Raw genomic sequence first — 26,906 nt, 5'->3', positions numbered from 1 at the left:
GAAATTAATACCTAAGCTAAGATCTGATCATTTTGCAAGTTATTATGAATCTTAAAATTCTGTGATATCAATGTGTGTGACATTTTACAAGCCAAATTACTGGGTATTTCAGGCGCCCGAATTCCTATTTTATATCAACATGTTCACTGTTTAGACCCGATTTAGGAAACCGGTAGGATCTCTTTAACTGGATAGTGAGATGGCTTAGTTTTGAATCTGGGTGCTGTAATTCATTAATCAAATATCTTTGGGTAAATTATTTTATCTCTGTGCCTCACCTTCCCCATCTGCAAAATGAAGATAATAATAACACTTATAGAATTCTTATGACATTGAATGGTTAACACATGTAATTATGTTTTAAACTGTGTCTGACACAGAAGTCAATTAACTATGAGCTTTATTCAAAGTATTGTTTCTTAGGCAATTATACAGGCACTTAGCACAGGTCCTGGTACCTCTGTTTAAACCCCTTGTCTATCTTTAGACTTGCTTTCTTGCCACAGGATATCCCAAATGCGGGGCTACTAATAGGAATGATCAGCAAATGGTAAAATTAACTCCAAGGCAGCCCAGTAAAGAAGCAAGTACTGAACACAAACAAGTGTAATCCTGGGATTTGAATACCCTTTCACTGATCTCAATATTACCCAGTGCCTGGCATATATCTTTGCACACATTAGAATTCAATATTTATCTCTTGCATGTGTGAATGAAAATGTAAAACGTTCCAAACTTTGCCTTTGTTGTTCATGACGAGTCCTTTCAACCCTTAACCCCCTTTTCCACTGCTTACTCCTTTTAATATCCAAATTACTCTGGGTCCTAAGAGGCATATGTTGCTTTTGCCTTCACAGAGGAATTAAAGAGGAAAAATCCAGACAGTGGGCCAAACTGCTCTATACAGGTACTGTTTTATATGACCTTTTCTGAACAATCAGTGATAATACTTCTCAGCATGTCATTTATTCATTCATTAAAAAACTTCCAAAGTTCCTGCTGTGGTGCAAAGTGATCAGCAGCATCTCTGCAGTGCTAGGATGCAGGTTTGATCCCCAGGCCAGCACAGTGGGTTAAGGGATCCCATGTTGCCAGAGCTGTGGTGTGGGTTGCAACTGCAGCTCGGATCTGATCCCTGGCCCTAGAAATTCCATATGCCATGGGGTGGCATAAAGAAAGGAAGGAAGGAAGGAAGGAAGGGAGGGAGAGAGAGAGAAAGAGAGAGAGAAAGAAAGAAAGAAAGAAAGAAAGAAAGAAAGAAAGAAAGAAAGAAAGAAAGAAAGGAAGGAAGGAAGGAAGGAAGGAAGGAAGGAAGGAAGGAAGGAAGGAAGAAGAAAGAAAGAAAGAAAGAAAAAGAAAGAAAGAAAGAAAGAAAGAAAAATTAAAATTTCCACTGTACATATTGCATATGTCTTTTTTTGGGTTTTTGTTTGTTTGTTTGTTTGTTTGGCAACCTACAGTATATGGAAATTCCTGGGCCAGGGATTAAAGCTATGCCACAGCAGTGACCAGAGCCATTGCAGTGATAATTCCAGATCCTTAATCCATCACACCACAAGGGAACTCTGCATCTGTTTTGTTTTTTGTTTTTTTTTAATGATTTTTGTTTTTCCATTATAGCTGCTTTACAGTGTTCTGCGAATTTTCTAATGTACAGCAAAGAGACCCAGTCACACGTACACATATACATTCTTTTTCTCACATTGTCCTCTGTCATGCTCCATCACAAGTGACTAGATATAGTTCCCTGTGCTATACAGCAGGATCTCATTGCTTATACATTCCAAATGCAATATTTTGCATCTATTAACCCCAGATTCCCATCCCACTCCCTCCCCCTCTCCCTTGGCAACCACAAGTCTTTTCTCCCAGTCCATGAGTTTCTTTTCTATGGAAAGTTCATTTGTGCCGTATATTAGATTCCAGATATAAGTGAAATCATATGGTATTGGCCTGTATGTCTGTTGTTGTACCAGTACCACACTGCCTTGATTAATGTAGATTTGTAATATTGTCTGAAGTCTGGGAGAGTTGTGCCTCCTGCTTGGTTTTTGTTCTTCAGGATTGCTTCGGCAATTCTGGGTCTTTTAATGGTTCCACATAAATTTCTGGATTGTTTGTTCTTGTTAAGTGAAAAATGTCATAGGTAATTTGATAGAGATTGTATTGAATCTATAGATTGCTTTGGTAAGTATGGCCATTTTTACGCACATCTGTCTTTAAAGTACAAATCACATATATATACATGTATACATTTTTGACCATGCAATGGCATGCAGAAGTACCCAGGCCAGGGATCAAACCTGACAATTGGGATGCTTAACCTGCTGAGTTACCAGGGAACACTGTATTGTTTTAAATCGATCACCTCTGCCCAGCCCTGTCTACTCTGCTAACACTGCTCATGTCCCTTAAGCATTTGAAGAGCCTAGAGTGAGAGGACAAGGACAAATGTACCATATATGGAAATAAAACATCATAATGATTGGCTGGCTAGGGTTGAAATTAAAACTCTTAGGCCCTTGGAAAATCTGTACTCTCACTATAGTGAGAACATGCTCCAATGCCTGGTTGCTTCTCTTCCCATACATTTTATCTCTCTCTGTACCTCAGGCCAGTGCACATGAGTAGATAGCAGACTGGAACATCTGTTCATTCTTGAAGGGTGTGCACCAAAGGAGCAGTTTCCTTGTAAGATGAGGACATGGGTGGGGGGCAAGCAATCCTAGAAACAAGCTCAGGACCGTTTGAGCAGGGGATGTTGGTGTCCATGGTCCCAGGAGGGTGGTCTAGAACAAGCAGGTATGCCTGGGCTTCGGGTTGATGTTGCTGCAACTGCATTGCACCTTAACTCCTCCCTCTGCCCAATCATACATACATCCTCCATCCTTCTACAGGGGATGATCTGAGGGTATGCCCTATCACGCTGACTTTGAGGAACTCACTGCTGACTGTGGAGGCTGACAGCTAAAGAAATCAATACGAACAAGTGTATCAAGAGAGGATGCCAGAGGGATGATGTGCCTGAAGGGATTAGGGAAGTCTTTGACCTCAGTGAGGTATTCGAGCAGTCTAAGAGGAGGGGTGGCTTACTACAGTTAGCTTTGGGGGCAAAAAGAGAAAAGGAAGAGCATCTCAGCCAGAAGGAGCAACTTGTTCAAATGCATAGAGGTGTGAATGCATAGAGCTAGTTTTGGAAACTGGACATGAGTGATTTGGGCTGGTTGGGGGTCAGAGCAGGCAGTGGCTCCCACACATAATACTAAATGATCTCAAGTTACCAGACAAAAGCAAGAAATTCCCTTGCACAATTCCCTAAGTGCAGTGACTTAGGATGGAAGCTATCTCTTGAAAGTCAACTTACTCTCCCTTCTCAGCAAAGCTTCCTGCTGCACCAACCAGCACCTGGACTGCACTCTGGGACAGAGTCTCATTCCTGTATTGTCTCTGGTAGCTTGCCTAAAAGGAATGGTGAACCAAATCATTACATCATATGGATAACAATGACAACTTATTATGCCTTTTATGGAAAAATACTCTGTGAGAAAGAAGTCAAAATCCCCAAGTAATATACTATCTTTATAAAAAAATTTCTTTCTATGGAGTCAGACCATAGGTCAGTGCAGAAGGTAGGTCTCTAGCTTTGGATGGAATGAAACTGGTTCTGCAGGAAACTAGTTTCCCACCAGGTGTCCATTAGATTTTCAAAATAAGTGGCGGGAGCTCTGTGGCCAGCTAAGTGTGAGAACTGCTGCAAACTATCCCCATCTTAAACATTTATAATGGATATTAGAATACTAAAGGTTCTGAAAAATCCTACAGTATAGGATTCTGGCTATGTCTTTAATCCAATTAAAAATTTTTATTGTAGTTGATTTACAATGTTCTGTCAATTTCTGCTGTACAGAACAGCAGAAAGTGACCCAGTTATACACATATGTACATTCTTTTTTTCACATTATCCTCCATCATGTTGCATCGCAAGTGATCAGATGTAGTTCCTTGGGCTATACAGCAGAATCTGCTCCTATGGGGCAGAACACAGACATTCATTCATTCAGTCCTTCAAGTATTGAGAGCCCATTCTGCTTCATTGTGCTGGACATTGTTAAGAATCAACCTTCTAAATTGAATGTAAGCTATGGCTAAAGAGCCCTGGGTTTCATAGAAGAGTTTCTGTCTGCACAGTCATTTATGGGCATGAAACATGGTTTTGCTCTTGGAGGGTACTAGAAAAGGATAGAATAAAATTCAAGGATGGACGATCAAAAGGCTATTTGTTTGTAATGACAGGAATTAAATAGAGAATCAATTTTTCCTTAAACTTCATTAGGATACTTATGAAATAATGTGAAATTAAAATGTTTTCAGTATCCCCAAAGATAAACGCAGTAGTCTATGGGAAAAATAAGAAAGCTGAAAATAATATAGACCTCATGAAAGTTTAGCAACACAAATGACAAAGCAGTTAGAGACTAGAAAAATGTTCATTCTTCAATGATCATTCATACCAAAGTGGAGAAGAATTTAAAGAATGGTTGTTGATTCCTAAAAATAACCGCCATTTATTGAGCTGTCCAATATATCATGGAATTAATACAATAATTTATGTTTTACATAACATGATTTAATTCTTGGAAAAGCTTCATGAGAAAGGTGTTCTAATCTGTATTTTACAGATGAGAAAGCGGAGGCTTATCAGGGAGTTAAATAGTTTTCTCAAGATCACATTAGAAACTCAATTCTCTCAGAATTTAAAGTCTCTCCCACCTTCCCTCATTATGTTATGCTGCCTGGCTTGTACCCCTGTCTTGCCATGCTGTGTTTCTTCTTATAATGTGCAGTAGTGGAGAAGATATTGCTCCCAATAATAAGAACACGCTGAGATTTAAATAAAAACTCTCAAAGCTTTGACAAACATAATAACCAACTAATAATACTGTTTGAAACAGTGAACATTAGACATGAGATTGCAGAAATAAAACCAGAAAACTAAAATAAACATAAAAATACATCCAGGACAAAGAAGGACTAAAAATCCAAGAAGTGACATGAAGATCTGGAAAACCCAACAGAGAGTTCCAACCTAATTTGAAAAATAGGATTTCCTGATTAAGACCTAAACTAACGCATAACACAAAGCAGCAAAGGCATAACAGCACAAATAGAAAACAAAACATTTGAGGCAATAAATCAAAAGGTATAGGGAGTCTGTACTGCAGAAAACACAGGATATTGCAAGTGGAAGGAATCTAAGAGGTCATTCAGTTACCTTTTAAAGACGGGAGAATAAAGACTAAAAAGAATAAGTTCTGAGTCACATATCACATTAACAATGAAAGCAAGACTCAAAATGGAGTCCCATGCATTGATTTTAAGGGCTCCTAAATAATACATTTTCCTGAAATAAGCTAAAAATCTGCAAGTGACTCAAAGAGATGATCTCATAAAATCTACTGATGAAACCAAGTACCATATGGGCATCAGTTCCTTCTTCATGGCACTGCCTTGATGGCTTAAAGAAGTTATTTAGGTCCTTGTGAAACTGTGTCTGAGACTCAGCTTGTCTGCCAGGACTACTGCTGAAGAGGGAACAAGCATACCTCAAAGATATTCCACTCCCCAATTTAGACTCAGCAGTCGTAATCCTGTATGCATGGAATAAGCATGGTGGATCCACAGGCAATGAGGAAGGCCCAACATGAGCATTTTGAAAGCATGCATCATGGCAACTAGGCATGATTCTGACCTGGAGAGAAAATGGTAACTAGGCTATTAGTAGTCTCTCACAGGGTACTACATGCTGCTGTGCTACAGGACTTCTTTTTTAAACTGCACCCAAGATTTGATATGAAAACATACAACCCTACACCTGCAGATAGTAGTGAACGTGGAGGTATTCTTTCATAAAAAATTGATGTGGACCCTGAGATGGGCAGTGTCATGTAATGACTGATGATACGACTCAAGATAGAGCTCAGTAGTAATTCCTGCCGTGGGCATCTGTCAAATTCCCAGTTCTGCAAAATAAAACACCTTCTACTTAAGCTAATTTAGGTGGATTTCTTAGTTTTTCCTTTCCTTTTTTCTTTTTGCAGTCAAGCAGATTCCTGAGATGATGTCAAACTTCCCTTTGTCTTTGTAAAGAATCTATTAAAGCTATGCAGATGAGCACACCCAAGACATCTCAAAGTTTGCAGTATAATTTTATCCAATAATTTAATTTATTTTTTTCATTTTATTACTGACACAAAAACAGACATATAAATCAAGGAGCAGAATAGAGACCCCAGAAATAAACCCATGCACCTGTGGTCAATTAATTTACAACAAAGGAGAATATATAATGAATATACAAAGGAGAAAAGAGTCTCTTTAATAAGAGGTGCTGGGAAAGCTAGACAGCTACAGTAAAAGAATGAGATGAGAACATTTTCTCACACCACATACAAAAATAAACTCAAGATGAATTAAAAACCTAAACTTAAGACAAAAAACCATAAAACTCCTAGAAGAAAACATAGGCAAAACATTCTTCTTCTTTTTTTTTTTTTTTCTTTTGTCTTTTCTAGGGCCGCACCCTTGGCATATGGAGGATCCCAGGCTAGGGGTCCAATTGGAGCTGTAGCCACCGGCCTATGCCACAGCCACAGCAACGCAGGATCCAAGCCACGTCTGCAACCTACACCACAGCTCACGGCAGTGTCGGATCCTTGACCCACTGAGTGAGGCCAGGGATTTAACCCTCAACCTCATGGTTCCTAGTCCGTTTCGCTAACCACTGAGGCATTATGAGAACTCCAGGCAGAACATTCTTTAACATAAACTGTAGCAATATACTTTTGGATCTGTCTCCTAAGGCAAAGGAAACAAAAGCAAAAGTGAACAAATGGGACCTAATAAAGTGATAAAATAAACAAAGGGGAAAATATTTGCAAATGATATGACCAATAGTCCAATAATTTTATAGATATATAATAAATACTAACTATTTGTGCTGATAGGAGACGTCTGTTGGCCAGCTCTATTGCTTCAATGTTCAGGGTCTCATCTATTTCCTTGTTACAGTCTAGACATCTCACTTTTGGATGTTCTGTTACTTCTTCTTGGCTCAACTAAGTAAAACACAAAACCAAAAAAAAATAATACAGAAACATCAATGCATTGTTTAGCATAAACCTCAGTTAATTCACATACCAATTTGGCTTGAAAAATTATAGAAAGTCTGCTAGATACAGAAAAATGTTCAAATGAGTTTCCCCTAACACAGTCATGTAGAAGGTAAAATCATTGCCAGTTTTGAGGGGGAAGGCGTTATATCATACCTTTGCCTTTACATGGTATTAGTAACCATTTATAGAAACTACTGCATTTCTAAGCACCCATGATTCTGAAAGTGTGGTCCCCCAGCAGTGTTGGCATCCCCTGGGCATTGTTAGAAATGCACACTCTCAGACCCCACCGTGGGACCTGCTGAGTCAGAAACTGTGGGGAACTGGGCCGCAATCTGTGTTTTTACAAACCCAATCTACAGTTCTGCTATAGGTAAACTCGCCACTTTAAACTAATCACTTAAGGTAGAATAAAAAGTGACCATGGCTATTAGGAGATACGTATATGGATGATTCCATTATATAGATGAAAATTTGAAGCTTAGATAAAATAAGAAGTATACAAAAGATCACGAAGCTATTTATTAAGTGACAAAGCTGGGATCTGAGCCCAGATTTTCTGAGTCCAAGGCCAATGTTCTGTCTATAATGCTGAAAAATCCCTCCTGTCTGCATCATAAAGAGGAGAATGCATGGAGTGTTCCCTGGAGGCCTAGCAGTGGTTAAGGATTCAGTGTTGTCACTGCTGCAGCTGGAGTTTAATCCTGGCCTGGAACTTCCACCTTGCATGCCAGGGGTGGGACCAAGGGAAAAAAAAAAAAAAACAGAGAATGCAGTTGTTTTATTCTCTGCCTTCTGAAACAGATCAAGCAGGAGTGGTAGCCTCAACTCTGACTTTGCACAGAGTCAGTAGGGTAAATAGATTAAAAATATCTCTTCTGACCCTTTACATCAGAATTTCCTGAGTAGAGACTGGGAAATCAATTTATATTTGTGATAGGCTTTCAAGGTGATTCTGATGCAGCAGGTTAGCAACAGGCCACAGATACTGGCAAAATTGTACAGAAAATTCTTAGAATTGACTTGGTACTTTTCTTATCTAGAAATCTTGGTAGTATTGCTGCAGACACGGGGCTTGATTCTGGAGCCCCCATCTGGAGCTTCAAGCACCTGTTAGAGGATATAAAATGGATTTTTGGAAATCCTTATTTATAGCAATCAATTATCTTATGTTTGCACTCCTAGAAGTTGGCCCCACGTATTGTGTGATGCAACAAAATGTTGCAACAAAAACTGGACATAATACGTGGGATTGCAAATAGCAAGAAGCACTGAGCAGATCCCAAAACAACTTTTATTATTTCTACTATGACAGTCATGACTGCTGATGAATTATGCACTCATAAATGAATAAGAAGTCTGACCATGGAGAGTCTAACACATGTCTCAGAAGTGAGGTAACATTTCACCACATGATAGCTTTGACTTCTATTTTATATTAAAAAAATAGTATTAACCATAAGCTAGTCCTGGCAAGTACTTTGTTATTTAGTAGTCTAAATACATGCTGAATAAATGCTGTCCATCCTCAGACTAATAAAAAATTAGCCATTTCTAAGCCTCCCTCTCCTCTTTTTATGCTATCTTTTAAATGAGGCTCCAATACACTTTTTTTTTTTTTTTTTTTTTTTTAAGGGCTGCTCCTGTGGCATATGGAAGTTCCTAGTCTAGGGGTCAAATTGGAGTTGTAGCCACTGGCCTACACCACAGTAATGCCAGATCCAAGTCACGTCTTCCACCTACACCACAGTTCATGGCAACGCTGGATCCTTAACCCACCAAGGGAGGCCAGGGATCAAACCTGCATCCTCTTGGATAACAGTCAGATTCATTTCCACTGGGCCATGATGGGAACTCCCATTCCTCTTCTTTTTGAATATATAATATATATTTCCTGTATACTCAAAGGGATTGTCACTTCTACTTTGCCCTACAGTGATCACAACATTCCTAAGAACTGTGAATATTTATAACATTTATACTCATTTAAGGGCAATCATATCCACTTTGAAGGAATAAACAAAAGATGTTATTGCTTACTGCGTATGGGTTTTGAAGTATAATTGCTTTCTCAACCATGTTCCAATCTGCATTTGCAAGATCTTTGTCAAACTTGAGCGCAGAGGCTGCAGATTTGGTTAGCTCCTGAAAGTGTTGAAATGTACAATACAGCGATTTATGCTTTGTTGATGTGACATCGTGAAGACCTTTGATACAAAGAGTACATATTATAAATAACTGACACCAATTATTTTCATATGAATTACAAAGTTTTTTGGCATTCTTACTGTCACTGTACTTTTTTTTAAGTCAAAGACTCAGCTTTTTTCATGATGGGAATACTAACAATTTCAAACATTTCTGCTTTCATACTCTTTCTCACAAAAGCTGAGGTATATAATAATAGTAATAACGATGTGGTCACATATTATTCTGACTGTGTCTGTGAAGTGTTTTCTGGATGAGATTAACATTTAAATGGTAGTCTGAGAAAAGATTGCCCTCCACAGTGGGGGCGGGGCTTCATCCAATCCGTTGGAGGCTTGAAAAGAGCAAAAGCCAGAGCAAAAGAAAATTCACTCTCTCTGCCTGACGATCTTTGAGCTGGGACTTGGGTCCTCTTCTGCCTTTAGATTTGGACTGGAACTTATCCTATTGGCTTTCCTGTTTCTTAGGCCTGCAGATCTTGGGACTTAGCTTCTATAATCATGTGAGCCAGTTTCTCATAGTAAATCTCTTTCAATACATATGTATATATGTGTGTATAGACATATATATGCACACATATAAAGAGAGAAAATGTATGTACATTTTCACATGCATAGGATATATTAGGAAGTATATATGTGTATCTATACCTCCTGCACATATATCTCCTACTCATCTAGAATAAATTTTTAAGTTTATTTAGCTACTAAGTAGAACATCTGATACTCTGGAAATTTTTTTTTTTTTTTTTTTTTTTTTGTCTTTTTGTCTTTTTGTTGTTGTTGTTGCTATTTCTTGGGCCGCTCCTGCGGCATATGGAGGTTCCCAGGCTAGGGGTTGAATCGGAGCCATAGCCACCGGCCTACGCCAGAGCCACAGCAACGCGGGATCCAAGCCGCGTCTGCAACCTACACCACAGCTCACGGCAACGCCGGATCATTAACCCACTGAGCAAGGGCAGGGACCGAACCCGCAACCTCATGGTTCCTAGTCGGATTCGTTAACCACTGCGCCACGACGGGAACTCCCACTCTGGAAATTTTGACTCTTTACTCTGTTCTTCCCATTTTACTATAAGGCTCAGTGAATAAAAAAAAAGAAAAGAAAATATTTTGTAGCAAATATGAGGATGAAGGTGCAATATTATCCATAAAGATGAAATTTAAGATTAGTTTAAAGAATGCCATATGAGGGAATACTCTGCATATAACAGAAAGGATGATAGAATGGTTAAGAATAATGGATTAAACGCTCCAGAACAATTTGTTTTTAGTTCTTTAACAACCATTACCTAGCTGTGTGACCTTAGACAAAAAAATTATAACTCTTTAGATTTCAATTTCTCAGTTGTTAAAAAGTAGGGGATTGAAACAGGCATATTGCCTCCTAAAACTATTCCAGTTTTCTGTTTCTACTCTTTTCATAGCACCCATAAGCCACCGCAGGGCTAGAATTGTCTTAAGACCTTGTTCATAAAATTACACTTACTGCTTAAAACCAATCATGGAATTCCTTTTGCCTTCGAAATAAAATCTCCATGTACCCACAGCATATGGAGGCTCCCAGGCTCAGGGTTTAATTGCAACTGTAGCCTCCAGCCTACGCCACAGCCACAGCAACGCCAGAACTGAGTTGAGTCTGCCACCTACACCACAGCTCACGGCAACGCCAGATCCTTAACCCACTGATTGAGGCCAGGGATGGAACCCGCAACCTCATGGTTCCTAGTCAGATTCGTTTCCACTAGGCCATGATGGGAACTCCTGAAATAAAATCTTAGAATTCAAGGTCCTTCATTATCTCTTTCCCTACCACTCCCATCTGGCCTTCCTCCACTCTTGGCATTGTTCTAGAAGGTTCCAACACCTTGCCCTCCCTGAATGCAGTTTCTGACATCCTCAGGAATTGATCTTCTGTTGTGTTTTCCATTTTATTTGTATGTGTTTTTTTTTTTTAACTTTGATGTACAAATGACTCTGATATCACCTTGTTTGACTTGTTTACTGTGTTCTGTCTCCAATGTAAGCTCAGAAATCTTCATCAACTCAGAAATCTTGTCTGGCTTCATGTATCACTATCAGTTAGAATATTGCCTGGCCTATAGCAGGCTCTTAGTGAAGTTTGTCAAATGATTGAATAAATTTATTGTATTATTTTGCTTAAATGAGACTAATGTAAATAAGCAATCTTTTAAAATAAACAAGCTTATTGGGCTAAACAATTCATATAACTTCACATAGAGACGCAGTTTCCACTTCAATTAGAGTAGATTTGTACTTATATGGCTTCTTTCTTCATTATTAGCAAGTCTTTAGCATAGTTGGGATATCTTTCTCTCTACTCAGAATAGGACGTATCAGGGCTTACCTAGTTTACTAACTGCTATGGGCAAAATAAATCTATTGACAATCAGGCTAATTAAGCATACTGCCACTCCATGAAATAATATCTGGAATTGAAAAAAAATACAAAGTAAGTATTCATGACAATTTCCTATAATGTACTTTATTTACTGAAGTAGATTAAGCTAGGTTTTACTATGTCAGTAGATGCTCATGGGAGAGGAGAATATGTATGTCAGGCATGATGAACGTACCCTGGGGATTCTGTCTTCCTGCACATCCTTCATGTTTTTGAACCAAACCCCAAATCAGGACACATGGTTTGACAAGTATTTATATGCTTATAGAGACAGTAAGAAAAAAAAATACTTGTTCTTGGATTCTACTACTGCACATTTTTAGCCCTGGGAATAAGCCTGTGCTTTATCAATTCTTACTCACTGTACGCACCTCCGTGTAGGTACACATGTGCACACTGTATTCTGCTCAACATTACCAGCACATCTGTGTCAAATAATTCTCCCCACTTAGGAAAAGAGAACCTGGAGGCCTTGGTATATTTGCTCCACTTCATCCTTTGCTTCCCTGGCATCCCTGTATTGCCAGCAGGGAGGAGCAATTGATGCCTTTGGTGTCATCTTTCTTCCCGACCCCACTACTTATATTCCAAGTTGGTCCCCATAAATGGGGAAGCAACAACTTTTAATCTGATACGCATACTTCCACTGATTTATGGAATTCTAAGTTTTAGAATTTATTTTAAACTCTTTGCCAGTCCTCTGTTCTTTGGCCACAGATGAAGGTTAGTTAGAGACAGAGTGTGATACACACTAGAGGCTCTCAAGGGGGCACACTAGGCTCACTCGAGAAACTTTACAATATTGGTGCCCAGGATGCTCCCACTGAATATTCTAATTTAATTCTGCAAGGGTTCATTCCAAACACTGGTATATGTATATCCATACACCTGCGGCATATGGGAGTTCCCAGGCCAGGGATCAAATCCAAGCCGCAGCTGCGACTTATGCCTCAGCTGCGACAATGCCAGATCGTTAAGTCCACTGAGTTGGTCTGGGGATTGAACACTTGCCTCTGCAGTGACCTGAACCAGATTCCTAACCCACTGTGCCACAGCAGGAACTCCCAAAGTTTTTAATTTTGATAAAGTATAATTTCATCTTTTTACTCTTTTATAGATTATGCTTTTGGTATCTCTGTTTGGTCCCAAAGATTTTATCCCAAGTTCAAAAAAACGTTTTCCAGTTTTAAATGTTACATTTAATTCTGTGATTCATTTTGAATTAATTTTTTAGAAGATGTGAAACTTAGGTCAAGGGTTTTCTTTGCTTGGTTGGGTTTTTTTTTTTTTTTTCTTTGAATTACCAATTCTTCAGCACCATTTGTAAGACATCCTCTATTGAACTGCTTTTGTACCTTTATCAAAAATAGTTGGGAATGTTCCTATGGATCTATTTCTGAGTTCTCTATTCTGTTCCATGTGACTTTCTCTTTGCCAATACTACATAATCTCTGCTACTATAATTGTAATAATGCCTTAACATTAGATATAATGATTTCTCCCACTTTATTCTTCTTTTTCAAAATTGTTTTTTATTTTAGTTCCTTTGCTTTTTATTTCTTGAATAATTGTAGGTGATATTTTATCTTTAATTTTTGTTTCCTTATATCAATTGCTAACATATGGAAATACACCTGATTTTTTATACTTATTTTGTGTCCTGAAACCAAGCTAAATTCACTTATTAGTTCTAAGAGGGTTTTTGTGTGTGTGTGTGGTTTTCTTTTTGAAAATCTTTGGAATTTTCTATATAGGTAATTGTTCTATCTGCAAATAGGGAGTTTTAGGAGTTTTATTTCCTCTTTTTTCAATGTTAATGTGGGTTTTTTGTTTTTTGTTTTTTTTTGGCATATAAAGCAAGCTAGAACTTCCACCATGATGTTTAATTAAAAGAATGAGAATGACATTCTTGGATTGTTCCCAATCATAGGGAGAAGGCAGTCTTTCATTATCAATTACAATGATACCGTTAGATTTTTTTTTGTAGATGTTCCTTATCAACATTAATAAGTCCCCTTCTATTTCTATTTTTGGAAAGATTTTATCATGAAATGATATTGATTTTTGTTATGTTCTTTTTCTGTATCAATTGATGCTATTCTATAAATATCAGTTATATCCTATAGGTTGATGGTGCTGTTTGGTTCTTCCACATCTTTGCTGATTTTTTTGTCTAGTTGCCCTACAACTTGCTGAAGAAATTATAGGGAGGAGTTTTAAAGTCTCCAACCATAATTTGTCTATTTCTCTTCTTAGTTTTCAGTTTTTGCTTCACATATTTTTACAAATTGTTTGTCACTGAAACTGTGAGGAGTAGAGAAGGATTAAGTTAATTTTTTTTTCTTTTTATGGACACACCTGCAGCATGAGGAAGTTTCTGGGTAGGGGTCGAACCGGACCTGCAGCTGCTGGCTTATGTCACAGCAATGTGGGATCTGAGCTGCATATGAGACCTACACCAAACTTGTGCCAATGCCAGAGCCTTAAGCCATGAGCCAGGGATCAGACTCACATTGTCATGGACACTGTGTGGGGTTCTTAACCCACAGAGCTACAATGGGAACTCCAGTATTTTTATTCCTTCATTGTAGTGCCTCCTTGTGGGTATTAATAGATTAGCTGAGGTTTCAGCCAAATTAAATAAAGGAAGGAGTACTATTTCTTCTCAACAAGTTACGACTAGTGAGATATCTCTTGAAATGATTATATTTATTACAGTTTTATTTCTAAGCAGATCTACATGTAGTCATAATCATCATAGTTCAGACTTACTATACATTTACTATATGCTAAACAGTGTATCAAGAATTTTATGTATATTTTCTTTTCTTTTTTCTTTTTCTGTCTTTTGAGGGCCTCACCCACCGCATATGGAGGTTCCCAGGCTAGGGGTCAAATCGGAGCTGTGGCTTCTGGCCTACACCACAGCCACAGAAATGCCAGATCTGAGCCACGTCTGCAACTTATATCACAGCTCACGGCAATGCCAGATCCTTAGCCCACTGAGCAAGGCCAGGGGTCAAACTTGCATCCTCATGGATAGATTCATTTCCACTGAGCCACAATGGAAATTCCTCTATATATTTTCAATTTCTCATAATAATCCTTTGAGATAGTGGAGATAGTGAGATAGCCAGATAGACCTGGCTCATACCAATTTGTGAGAGTTGATCATTAAATTTTCAGGAAGTTTATGAGGTGATTGATGTTCTATTGGTGACAGGATTACACAATAGAAATTGGCAAACACCACAACTTAGGGTCTCCCCCTCTCCAAGAAAATTGCTTGTTAAATATTAACTAGTAAACCACTGGTATTATAATCTGATTTGGAATGAAGAAACTAACAAGTGGGGTGCTAGGGTGAGAATTAAATAACTTGTGGATGACCACACAGTAAAACAGCAGCCAGGTAAAAATTTCAGAACTCAGATCCACCCATCAGGATGTATGGTGATGATATTGACTTTGATTATTCAGGCAGGTGGAGATAAATTAAAAAGGAGGAAATTATGTAATATTAGGTACTTTGGTTTTAAAAGCAATGGTTGAATATTTAGTTTTTTAATGTTTGGACTATAATTTAATTAGACACATAATAATGACCCTGCCAAAGCACAATGGAAGTATTATACACATTGTGATGTCTGCACAGAAAGTTTCTTAAAGAGTTCCTTCTAATTGTCTTATTTTGGGATGAGGTAGAGGCAGAGTCATACCCATTCTGTTCTGTTCAGCAGAGTTTGGGAGTCCTATCTTAAGAATAACTCCCCATGGTATTCCAATCGTGGCACAGCGGAAACGAATCTGACCAGGAACCATGAGGTTGCAGGTTGGATCCCTGGCCTCTCTCAGTGGGTTAAGGATCTGATGTTGCTGTGAGCTGTGGTGTAGGTCACATAGACGCAGCTTGGATCCCATGTTACTGTGGCTCTGGCGTAGGCCAGCGGCTACAGCTTCGACGGGACCCCTATCCTGCGAATCTCCATATGCCAAGGGTGCTGCCCTAAAAAAAAAAACGGAAAAAAAAAAAAAAAGGATAACTCCCCTAGAATTCCTGTTATGGCTCAGTGGAAATGAATCTGACTAGCAATCTACAGGGACGCAGGTTTTGCTCAGTGGGTCGAGGATCTGGCATTGCCATTAGCAGTGGTGTAGGTCTCAGAAGCAGCTAGGATCCTGTGCTGCTGTGGCTATAGTGTAGGCTGGCAGCTGTAGCTCTGATTCAACCCCCATCCTGGGAATTTCCATATGTCACAATGCAGCCTTAAAAAGAAAAAAAAAAAAAGAAGAATTTCCCTTAATAATGAAAATGTTTTGGTTCCTAGCGTTGCTAAATGTGGCCTCATAAAGTTGCAGAAGGCAATAGAGCCAATTATAAGTAGGTTTCTGCTTTTCTTTAGTATATAAGTAAAAATAGAAACACTTATTGAGCGCATGCTCTGTATCAGGGGCTATTGAAAATGATTTATAGGTTTTAATTCCCTTACCTTTCACAATAAACCTCCTTTTAAGAGCATGATGAATGGAGCTGGGGATAAGTTAGATGGAAAGAGAAAAGTTCACAGTTGCTCCTCCCCGCCCCAATTTTCCCACTGTAGCTAAATCACTTCCACAGTCCAAGCAGGACTGAGCGACCTCACTGCAAAGACATATTTTAGTACACAGAAACAGTTTTTATAAAGTATTCAAATAAAAAAAAAATCCTTATCTTTCTTTACCTGAGACTTCTCCCTCTCAGATCCAAGAGAAAATTCAGAGTAGGCAAGCAGAAGGGCCATGTTTATATTAGGAATACCTTTCATTTCACTCCAGACCATTATGAATGCCCAGCGCCAGCTGAAACCATGAGCAAGTCGAGACAAAAGAGGGCTCAATAATAGAAAGACCAGAAGTCTAAAAGACAAAACGCATTTTAAAAAGTTATCTTTGTCATAGAAATGTCCTTCCATTTCATTCTATACTATTCCAATCTATTTCCCGTGAAATTGCCAAATCACAGACAAAGGCATGGCATCAAAGGAAAGCAGAAAGGTGTTCCATACAGAGAGATGCCAAGAGGATGGTATTTATTCTCTTTCTTTCTTTCTGTTGGGTAAGTGGTGGGGTAACACTGCATCATCCTCGAGTGGTGCTTCTTCAAGTGAAAAAGAATATGTTAGAGATGTTTTGTAGATACACTATCTTCTGGATCCCCAAAATAAATAAAAGTAAATCTAATAAAGAAGAGAGAAAGTAATGTCCTCTTTTACTTTTTCTTTGTAGATTTCAACCTTACTGAATCTGCCCAGAATTGGCTAATTCATTTCTATTTCTTCTTTCAGTCACATATCATTCTAATATTTTATGCCAACTGTACCTGCTAATTTGGGGCTAGTTTCCATTTATGTGGCACTGGCTGACTTGGTGCTGACTCCTAGCTAATTTTCCTAGCTGGGAGTAGAATATTAACAATTCGGGGTGTTGGAGATTCAAGAATTGTTATGGTGGTCTTCCTCTTCCATGTCATCTCTTTTTCAATTACATGGACAGACTACTTACTGCCTTTTAACACTGGGAAAGGGACTACAAAAATTGTTTAGATAAAAAAGATAGTTACAAGGAGGACTTCCTTATGATTTTTAAAAAGATATTTCCAACTATAATAAGAAATTGTTATATAATATTAAGCAAAGAAAGATAACTTTTTTTTTGTCTTTTTGTCTTTTCTAGGGCCGCACCCAGGGCACCTGGAGGTTCCCAGGCTAGGGGTCCAATCGGAGCTGTAACCACCAGCCACAGCCACAGCCACAGCAACGCCAGATCTGAGCCTTGTCTGTGACCTACACCACAGCTCATGGCAATGCCGGATCCTTAACCCACTGAGTGAGGCCAGGGATTGAACCTGCAACCTCATGGTTCCTGGTTGGATTAGTTAACCACTGAGCCATAATGGGAATTCCAAGAAAGAAAAAATTTTTATATATGACAAGTGTTTAACTTCATGAAACCTCATAGAATAAAAACACTGGATGAAGTGTATGAAATGTTAATAGTGATTGCTCTAAGTAGTAAAATTATGAGAAATGTTTTTTCTTTTTTGTAATTTTCAAAAATTTTACAAAGTGCTTATATCATTTTGAAATGTAATTACAAATTGAAACAAAACAAAGCACAGAATTCTCTTGTGGTGCAGGAAGTTAAGTATCCAGTGTTGTCACTGCAACAGCCAGGTCACTTGGTTCAATCCCTGGTTGAGGAACTTCCACACGCCATGGGCAAAGTCAAAAAAAAAAAAAAAAGAAAGAGAGAAAAAGAGAAAACATTGAGCACACTAATATGCTGATAATTTCTTAGAAAGTTTGAGTGAGTTTTTCACTCTAAAAAATAAAAACTTTCTGTCATTTTAAAGAGTATCTTCAGGCTTAGTCAATATCCTATAAATAGAAAAATCCAAATGGAATTCTTACCTGAAAACAACAAGGGTTAAGTAGATATTTAATGTATAATATATATCTGAAAATGATATATATAAATATGTATGTGCAGGAATTAGAAGTCCAATGAAAGTAAACACCATAAGAAAAGCAACAAATGACAGACAATTCCAGAACCTGTATTTTAAGAAAATAATTTAAACATAGTTAATTAACATATTTAACACAAGGCTGATCTATATGATGCATTGTGCTCGGCATTATAAAAAAAATTTTAACTGAGGAGAAAGGAGCTCGAAGGCAGGTAAACAAATACTTTTAATGCAATTTTAACCAATTTACACCGAATGTAAATTAGTATCTTTCTTTCTGGATTGACTTTGAAAGACCTGTTAGGTGGCACCTATACTATTTGACAAAACTCATTCAGGCACTAGAGTTCAAGAGGTTCAAAAATATTGATTGTAAAGTCCCTGGTATCATTAGGGAGAGCTAAAATCATCTATTTTTGAAAGGGGTATTCCCCTGCTAGCCTGATTTACATAGCGAAAGAATCAAGTCTTTGCCTAAAATCTAGCTAGCTCTTAGATGATGTGAATGGATCTTTTATCCACATGAATACCCTTTGTAGAGTCTCCTTATGTGATTTCAGAGCCTGTGCTTATTCAAGTACCCCAGAGCCCAGAAAATCTCTGCATCCTCCCCAAAGCTCATGTTCTCATCAACTGAAGGCAAAGCAGTTTGAAAAATATACTAAAACACCATTACTGGTCATTTTGGGGTGTTGGGCCCATAGCTATTTAAAACTTACTTGTTGTCTCTCTATATACTTTGTGTCCTTAATATCAACATTATATTTGTAGCAAAATAAATTGAAAAGATTAAAAGGGCACATGAGTACCATTTTATGAGAGGAAAATAGTCTGGTTTTACCCATATGCTGCCAGCCTGTCCCTAAATCACAAATACCTAGGAAATGTTAAATTAAATCATTTAAAATATTTTTTCTATGACTAAACTTAGGGTGTGAACTCTAAGCTGTGAACTATCACTTTTAGATGTATAGCCATTCTTTTAATTCTATTAGCTTCTGGATTTAAGTATCACATTCAATGTTAACTTGAAGGGAAACTCACTAAAATACATTTTATGACAACTGCGTAATTTTTGCATTTTAATCCTTCTTTTGACTACACTATCAAAAGCATATCCAATTGTACCATGTACACAGGTAACAACAACAAAAATTCCTCAAACATTATGCCAACTTACCTATGTAATTAATGAAATCACTAGTAAACCATTGAGTAAGCTAATTCAGTCAGATGAAAGGTGAAAATGAAATACTAGCATCCTTCACTATTCATTTAACAATATAATTAAAATTTTCTCCTTTTCACTGTGGAAATTGCCTCCAAATATCAAAAATCCCCATCTTGTTAATTAGCACAATTGTAATCATATCAATTAGGCAGCAAATACTAAATCAAGATTCGTTTATAGGTGGTAGAAATTAGGCAGCAAATACTAAATCAAGATTCTTTTATAGATGGTAGAAATTAATGGGAGAAGCCTAATGAGGAGAAAATAAGATTCTCTAAGGAATCAATGCCCATCAGATTCAGAGTGGCTATGAGCCTAACAACAAAGCTCCAAACCCATCTAATAAATGTGTGCATGTATCTAATAGATGTGTACATGCACTTGTTGTGTGCATGAATGCAATAAGTCAGGCACACAGAGAAAGGGCTTCTGAATTTTTTTTTTTAAGTTCCTCTCCTTTATTTGGTGATCATGAGTTATCCTAATAAATCTAGATGTTTTTTTGGTAGCAAAGGGTCACAGCCCAACCCTGTTTGTATCTTAATATCATCTGGAAAGAGTTTTTAAAAATCATACATCCTATGCTCTCACCCTCACAGATTTTGATACTATAGACCTAGGCTTCTGTGTTTTTTTTTTTTGTTTTGTTTTGTTTTTTAAATTTAAGGGCCACAATTGTGGCATATGGAGGTTCCTAGGCTAGGGGGTCACATCAGAGCTGTAGCTGCCAGCCTAAACCACAGCCACAGCAATGCCAGATCCAAGCCACATCTGCAACCTACCCCACAGCTCATGGCAATGCCAAACCTTAACCCACTGAGCGAGGCCAAGGATCGAACCCGTGTCCTCATGGATGCTAGTCAGGTTTGTTAACCACTGAGCCACGATGGGAACTACCTTCTGTGTTATTTTTATAGCTCAAGATTGCACAGCCCCTAGCCTAGAGGAATGATAAGACCTCATGGCCTGGACATTTTAGGGACATCAATTTGCCAGGACAAAACATTATACAGTCTGGCAAGGACATGTCTCCTATTTGGGGAATTTCCTTCTAACGAGGTGAAGTATGAATGGAAGCAGGAAAGAAGTAAGGCAGCTACTTCTGCCAAAGTGTAGAGAAAGCACATTTCAAAAGAAGCACAAGTACACAGGAAAACAGGGAGCATGTTTGGCATGTCTGAGGACCAGCAAGTGTGGCTACAGCAGAGTGGGTGGGGTAATAGTAGTAGACATGAATCCCAGAGGTAACAGGAGGACAAACATATCATTTGTTTGCCAATACAACAACTTTGACTTGTAGCCTAATAGATGAGAATTTGTTAGATGGTTTTAAACAAAAGGAATGATCTGGGTAAGGGGGAAGTAAAGTGAGTGAGGATCAGCAAAGTATCATAGGATCTATGCACTACAGCCTCAGTGCAGAATTGTTAAAATTGGGGTTCTGGGGGAGATAAGCTGAAAAGATGGGAGATGGTGCACCTTCTCTCTTAGAGAATCGGGTGGTAAACTATTGAGGGATTTAGTAGGGTTTATGATTATTGTCTTAGATATCTACTATCTTGGAGAGTAGGAGTGGGTAGATATATGTTAGATAGTAAGATTCTTGAAATTGAGATTATGAAGTGATCATTGAGCATGACAGTGGGTGGCTGAAGCAGAGTGGTACACATGCTCAGAGGAGGAGATGAAGTCCAGGAATTGAAAGGTGAAGGAATAGAAGGATCAACTGTGTGAATATCGATTGACATCACTACAAATAAAGTGATGTTGGTGAGAGTAACAGTGAGAGAGGGGCCAAAATCTTCACATATTGGAGAGTGTGACTTGGGGTTCTACAGATAACCTCAACCAAGAAAGTAGCAGATGGTATAGTCTGATGGCATGACCTTCAAAACTGGGTTCTTCTGGGGAAGGAGAATAACACAGAAAGGGCAGAGATGCAGAAAGCTCACTTACATCAACAATAGGCTTATAGTATCAGGGATGCAGTTGAGAAAGGTCCTACAACTTTTAAGGAATACTAGCGTTGGAAATTACAATAACTCTGGCTCAGGTCATCAGTGTCAGAAAGTGAGACACATGGACAAGGAGAAATCTCAACAAGGCTCTTTACTTATGCAGAAGGGCGCAGGCACTCCAAAAATTGTGCCCACTGAACAAAGGATCCTCCCCTATTTATCCCTAACGCAGGTGATTTACCTCTCCCCTTCCCATTGGTCAGGTCAGGGCACATTGGCTAATTTGAAACACATTGTTACTGGGAGAAGAAGGAGAGGGGAAGGGTGGAGGTCACAGGAAGGCATTTTAGCAAAATGGAGTAACCAAGATTTCCTTTGATAGAAAAGACATTATGTTACTTCCCACACTAGGGAAATACTGTCTCCAGGAGAAATCCAGTTTCAGCTAAAATAAGAATGAAGGGGAGCCTTCAGAATTACTTCCCACAGATGTAAATACTTCGGTTAACATTTTTAATTCTTCCTATAATTGTGGCCCAATGAAGTCTGTCCAGCTGCTAGCACAATTGGCTCCCATAGCAACTGATATGAAATTTTAGTGACATGGTTGCAAATCCTATCAAATCCTATACTTTTAAGCTACTGACTTCTGAACTCACTTCATCTTCCATAGCAGTCTCTTAATCTCCCCCCGCAAAAGAATCATTGACTGTGTTTCAGGGTCTCTATGAACACATATGTTGCCTTTTATGATTTAGACCATGTTCCCAGCCCATGTATTAGAACATTACAGAAAGCACACTTCTTCGAGATTTACACAGAGTCCACTCACCCCTCAGGTGGGTGCGCCATACAAGGCATAGTTTGTACTTTTAGATTTTCTTTTATAACAATGCCAGCTGTTTTTAAATGCCCTAGCTTATTTAATCTTTTAATCGGTTTTGTATGGGCTCTCTTCACCCTCCTTTTTTTTTTTTTTAAGGGCCACACCCAAGACATATGGAGGTTCCGAGGCTTGGGGTCAAATCCCAGGTGTAGCTACCAGCCTACACCACAGCCACAGCAACAGGGGATCTGAGCCACATCTGCAACCTACACTGATGAGACCTGCTCATCAACTGAGGTCCCAAAGTCAGCGGTGCCGCAGATTTAAGAAAGAAGAGACAAAGAAATAGAGTGGGGATCAGGGGGCTACTGCCTTCGAGAGGCAATAGCAACCCTCTGAGCCAAGTCATGATTTTTATTTGCTATTTTCTACTTCCTTGTACATACAGAATCACATGTGTCATTTACAATGTTACCGATCAAGGCTACAGATAAGTAAGGCACAGACCCTTTATAAATGATTAACCCTCCAGAGAAAGATTATATTGTTTATGCTTAAGGCTATTTCACCCTTTCCTCCAACTCCCTTAGGGTTCTGGTCATGGGAACAAGAATGTCAATGGCCTTCCACCAACGACATCTGGAGTATTAGGCAACTTGCTTTCAAGCAGCCCCTCCTATGATGTACATTTCCAGTCTCACTCCCTTTCCTCCAGGGATCTGAGAAAGTCTTATATATTTTGCAAGCCTAGATTAGCATCATTCTTCAAGTGCTATCTAGTTTCTTTGATTCACTATGGCCTGTATACATGCATATCCAGCAAGCCTCCAACACTACACCACAGCTCATGGCAATGCTAGATCCTTAACCCACTGAGCGAGGCCAGAGATCAAACCCGAATCTTCATGGATACTAGTAAGGTTCATTACCTCTAAACTAAGAGGGGAATTCCTCCTCACTGTCCTTAAAATATAGGTCTTTTATTCTAGTGCCAGTCCCATACCCATCCATACATTAGCCCTGAGACAAAAGGAACTATTAGCAGTATTCATCTTATCTTTATTTTAAAATGTTGTATTTTCACCATGGCTTTTTTTGAATTAATTTCAGTTTTAAAATACCCCATTAAAACATTATTTATCTTGATTACCGAGTTTTTGGCACCCTCTTAAATTTTGCTCCTGAGATGAGGGCCTCGCCTACCTTACTTTAATCTTGGCCCTGTCTGGGGGAACTAGACTGAACATTACTGAGTAATATGGTCAGAGACTTGGGGGAATTAGTGATGAAATAGAGTCAACATGAACTCAAGGTGAGGTTGTAAATTTTGCCTAATATTAGAGGTTTAAAAGACACAGGCAATAGGGTTTTTAGAAAGGGATTTTAGTTGGCTAGTTTTCAAGTTAGTAATGTATGTTGACCATGTAGATGTAGATGTACTAGAATACTCCTATAGAGGTACTGTAATACTATTATAATATTATAACTTCTGATGCATGAAACAAAGTGAAAATATGCCCCTCACTCACTCGAGAAGAAGTGCTTCAACTCCTGGTTTGAAACTTGTAGAATTTAAAAGAAGTCCCATAATAGCAAGGGTAAATATTCCAGACATTCCAACTATTTCACCTATTTTTAAAAGAAATAAATATAAAGTATTATTTTGATATCAACAGTTAAAGTTGGCACAAAGTTTACTGGTGATGAGAACATCAGGATCTGACAGTACGGTGACTTTATGGAGAGGCTGTCTCAATTGGTTTCCACTGGATAATATTACAAGTTATTACCACCACCCATTGTCCTTCTTCCACCTTGGAGTCATACCCAATGGTGTAGAAAACTCTATACTGGACATCCTTGTATCTGCTTGGTTTCTGATCAATGGCTGCAACATGACAGTCACAAAATGCTTCACCAAGCTCTAGCTTCATTCCTAGAGCACCCTCCATAGGTCTAATTTTTTCAGAGGGGCTCTGGATGAATTAAACGGGAGTGAGCTGATGAGCTGTCTTATGGACTAGCTGCCTGTATATATCTCTTCTTGGGAGAGAATAGGAGACAGAAATGGTTTGATTTTTGTGACAGGACTAAAGGAGTGAAGCCGGTAGAAACCCAGTATAGATCTTCTTCCCCAGTTTAATTTTGGTTTGGTGCATTTACTGTCAGGGGCAGACATGTGTAAAACACCATGGAATATTCAAATATTCTCATAGCTTTCATAAGCTAGAGGGGAAAATAATTTTGAAAGTAGCTTGTGAAAGTGTTATACTATCACTGTGAAAATTTCAAATAATGTGGTATTGTATCAAGACTATATTTCTTAGAAAAAGGGAACACCCACGGTTCCATTCTCAAGGCTTCAAGTATAATTTTAAAGAAAGTTTTTATTGAAATTTCTATTGAGGAGAGGATTAAATTTGCCTAGAAAAAAAAAAGCCTTTGATCAGCTATTTGAGAATAGAGAATGAGACCCAAAAGGCAGCTCCAAGCATTAAAAGTTGCTTGTTGAAAAAGTTGCTTGTCTCTATACTGGAGACAAATGTCAAAAATTAAGCAGAAACATGGAGAAGTGAGGAAATAGGGGTAGCTGTTAGATCTCATAGAACCATAAACTACACAGTATAATTTTCCCTGGGAGCTCCCCTTGTCCCCAACTTCAGTAGAGTTTACTAAGAACCAGAAACTGCTCTATATTTATGAGGAGGCAGCAGAGATATGAGGAAGAACACTCCAGAAATTTCCAGAAATTATGAGGAGATATCTTTGGGTTTCCATAGTCTATAGAATTGGAAGTTGAAGATAATTGGATCAATATCTTTGAGCAGAGTGGAGTACCCAGTGTACACATGAAACATACACACACATAAAGTCACACATTAAGAAAAAGTACAAAGGGATATATAGTAATATAGCTCTGTAATAAGCTTCTTTTTCTCTTATTGTTTAATAGACATTGTTCTGGTTGACAAATATGGATTAAAATTTTTGTTTTAATACTGAAGAATATTGTGGATATGCTACTTTTATCATATTGCAGTGTTTATCAAATTGTCATACACAGATCAGTTCTGGGGCCCTTCTGTTTCTTTGGTTTACTGTATATTCTTGCTACAGCAGCTGTATTTTAATTACTGCAGGCTTATTAAATGTACCTATATTGTAGTACCTATCTTGTAGGAACAATTCTTCTCTTTAAAAAATTGTCGTACATGGTCTCACAATTTTCTTTTTTCTTTTTAGGGCCACACCTGTGGCATATGGAAGTTCCCAGGTTAGGGGTCAAATTGGAGCTACAGCTACCAGCCTATGCCACAGCCACAGCCACGTGGGATTGGAGCCATGTCTGCAGTCAGCGACCTACATCACAGCTCATGGCAGTCCTGGATCCTTAACCCACTGAGAGAGGCCAGGGATTGAATCCTCATCCTCATGCATTCTAGTCCGGTTTGTAACCTGCTGAGCCACAGCAGGAACTCCCATAGTCTCACAATTTATACATACAGATGAATTTTTAAAATTGTTTTGTATAATTTCAGTCCCCCCACAAATTTCTATCATTGTTTGATTTAGATTGTGAAAATCTTAATTTGATGAAGAACTTAATATCATTATCACACTACTGTCTTTCCTTCTAGAGATGGACAATTATGTTCTTTATTTTTGTCTTGTCTAGGAATGGTACTTAAGCCAGAAGTGAACACTTTAGTTAGTCAATTTTTTTTTCTTTCTTTTTGGCCACACTTGTGGCATGTGGAGGTTCCCAGGCCAGTGACTGAATCTGAGCCACAGCTGCAGCCTGCATCACAGCTGTGGCAATGCTGAATCCTTAACCCACTGTGCCAGACTGGGGATTGAACTTTCAACTTTGCAGCAAGAACTCCTAGTAGCTTATTTTGAAACATGAAAGAAGAGGGAACTGCGGACGTAAATGCTTTGAGGAGATCAGGTCCTGGACTACTCATTGTAACTTGTTAGGTGATGATGAAATGTGGAAAATTTTAAATTTATGACTACCTTGAAGATATTAATAATACAGACATTAAGTCGGGTCAGGGTGTTTTACATTAGACTTATATTACTTTTTATCTTGTTTCTTTTACTAAATTCTAGAGTTTGTTTTTTTTTCCTCCTTAAATGTTTAGAGACTTTTTTTTTTTTTTTTTTTTTTTTTGGTCTTTTTGCCATTTCTTGGGCTGCTCCCGCGACATATGGAGGTTCCCAGGCTAGGGGTCTAATCGGAGCTGTAGTTGCCAGCCTACACCAGAGCCACAGCAACGCGGGATCTGAGCTGCATCTGCAACCTACACCACTGCTCACGGCAACGCCAGATCGTTAACCCACTGAGCAAGGGCAGGGACCGAACCCGCAACCTCATGGTTCCTAGTCGGATTTGTTAACCACTGCGCCACAACGGGAACTCCTTAGAGACATCTTAACTCTAAAAATCTTAAATTATTTCTTGGAGATAGGGGAAGGGGATTAAGAGATAAAAACTACTGTACAAAAAAAAGCAACAAGAATATACTGTACAGCACAAGGAAATATAGCTACTGTTTTGTTTTACTCCATTTAAATGGAG

General features: G+C 38.5%; 1 protein-coding gene across 1 annotated transcript in view; it reads right to left on the bottom strand.

Moving 5' to 3' along the window:
• Positions 1 to 26,906, bottom strand: part of SLC9C1 (solute carrier family 9 member C1) — a 94,683-nt gene that overhangs the window by 40,075 nt on the left and 27,702 nt on the right. The window contains 7 exon segments of the mRNA XM_021070387.1: positions 3,365 to 3,459; positions 6,990 to 7,115; positions 9,213 to 9,379; positions 11,748 to 11,829; positions 16,523 to 16,697; positions 18,251 to 18,394; positions 23,854 to 23,953. Of these exon segments, the coding sequence (XP_020926046.1) occupies positions 3,365 to 3,459; positions 6,990 to 7,115; positions 9,213 to 9,379; positions 11,748 to 11,829; positions 16,523 to 16,697; positions 18,251 to 18,394; positions 23,854 to 23,953 (889 nt within the window).

The sequence above is a fragment of the Sus scrofa genome, chromosome 13, assembly GCF_000003025.6.
Source record: "Sus scrofa isolate TJ Tabasco breed Duroc chromosome 13, Sscrofa11.1, whole genome shotgun sequence".
In the NCBI taxonomy this organism is placed as follows: domain Eukaryota; kingdom Metazoa; phylum Chordata; class Mammalia; order Artiodactyla; family Suidae; genus Sus; species Sus scrofa.
This window is presented reverse-complemented; position numbering and strand designations above follow the sequence as displayed.